This window comes from Nicrophorus vespilloides, unplaced genomic scaffold (assembly GCF_001412225.1).
Source record: "Nicrophorus vespilloides isolate i.1.1-1 unplaced genomic scaffold, Nicve_v1.0, whole genome shotgun sequence".
Taxonomy (NCBI): Eukaryota; Metazoa; Arthropoda; class Insecta; order Coleoptera; family Silphidae; genus Nicrophorus; species Nicrophorus vespilloides.
In genome coordinates, this window is record NW_017098003.1 from 6395 (window position 1) to 8038 (window position 1644).

The following is a 1644-nucleotide window of genomic DNA, read 5'->3' on the forward strand; positions in this document are numbered from 1 at the left end:
ATAAATATGATGTAGGCATCTCCGGAAAATTCCCCAACTGTAACAATATAGAGGAGTACTTAGAAAATTTGATGAACAAGGTGAATATGTGCGATGACGACGAACGACGTTGGAAGCACACCAATCCGGAGATTCCAAAGTTAGCAGGGAAAATAAATCAACCGGAAAAGTTCGATACAGGTTTCTTTGGTATCCATCAAAATCAAGCCGAAGAGATGGACCCCGTTATTCGCATGTCCTTAGAAAGTGCATACGAAGCTATTGCTGATGCAGGTATGAGTCCTGAAGACGTTAAAGGTTCGCGAACTGGTGTATTTGTTGGATCATTTTACTCGGAGGCTGAGTCAATCAACTGTTATAAGAATTTAAAACCGCAAGGTTACAGTCTCGTAGGGTAAATTTATGGAAACTAATGAGTAAATTAATAATTGATTCTGAATCATTCTTCAGCTGTACGAAATCAATGATATCACAAAGAATAAGCTACGCTTTACATCTAAAAGGTCCTTCTTTGATATGTGACACAGCATGCAGCAGTAGTTTAGAAGCTATGAATCAAGCTTACAAGTCAATTTGCGAAGGAAAATGTGATATGGCTATTGTGGGTGGAACAAACTTATGCTTCAATCCCAATGCTACTTTGCAATATGCACGGTACTTGAACTTCATAACATACTTAAAAAAAAATGGAACTAACATATTTTCTGATTTGCAGACTAGGTGTTCTGAACATGAAAGCAGAATGCAGACCATTTGATGACAACGCTCATGGTTTCACTAGATCTGAGGCGATCGTTATGATTCTCTTGCAAAAAAAGAAAGTTGCTAAACGAATCTATACAGAAGTCGTACATTGTAAATCAAATGTAGATGGATATAAAGAACAAGGAATATTGCAACCATCTGGTGATGGTTATTCACTTCTCTTCAAAGAAGTCTATGAAGAAGCAAACATTTCCCCAACGTCTGTTGCTTATATTGAAGCTCATGGAACTGGTAAATACTATGAAAATTAATTATAATACACCATTAACATTTTTTTCTGTAGGCACAGTTGTTGGAGATCCTTTGGAAGTGAACTGCATTAACGATTTCTTTTGTTCGGGAAGAAAAAACGCGTTACACTTAGGATCATGCAAATCCAATATAGGTCACACCGAACCTGCTTCTGGTCTTTGCGGCATCACAAAAGTGAGATCTAATATTTACATAACTATTCTAATTATACATAAGAAAAAACTATCAAATTTCAGTTAATTTTTGCGATGGAAACTGGAATTATACCACCAAATATAAACTTCGATAAACCTAATAAAAATATTAAAGCACTTGTAGATGGTAGTATTAAAGTGGTGACAGAGAAGACTCCTTGGCCGAAGGACTTGAAATTTGGCGGTATAAACAATTTATGTAAATTTAATGAATTATTTTTTAAAGTTTTATAATTACTTGTAAATCGAGTGGATCAAAGCTGCTGAATCGTAATCAGAATTCTTAGATTTTAAGAAGTTCCTGTAGGATTGCATTGATTCGATTGTCCTTCCGCTGTAACAAACTAACATAGCTTGGTCATTGACAGGTCTTTTTCTGTTATTTTCGTCGGGTCTCTTCAATAAGACGTGACAATTGGCACCGCCAAATCCA

The 1644-nt window shown here is 35.9% G+C and overlaps 1 protein-coding gene across 1 annotated transcript in view; it reads left to right on the forward strand.

Annotated features, from left to right (window-relative positions):
• The window catches only part of LOC108561518 (fatty acid synthase-like), a gene marked incomplete at its 3' end in the record, with an annotated part of 1814 nt that extends 404 nt beyond the window's left edge, over positions 1-1410 (forward strand). The window contains exons 2-6 of the mRNA XM_017919489.1: positions 16-394; positions 451-654; positions 716-996; positions 1049-1191; positions 1254-1410. Of these exons, the coding sequence (XP_017774978.1) occupies positions 16-394; positions 451-654; positions 716-996; positions 1049-1191; positions 1254-1410 (1164 nt within the window). The remainder of the gene's footprint in view (positions 1-15; positions 395-450; positions 655-715; positions 997-1048; positions 1192-1253) is intronic.
• Positions 1411-1644: the final 234 nt, after the last annotated feature.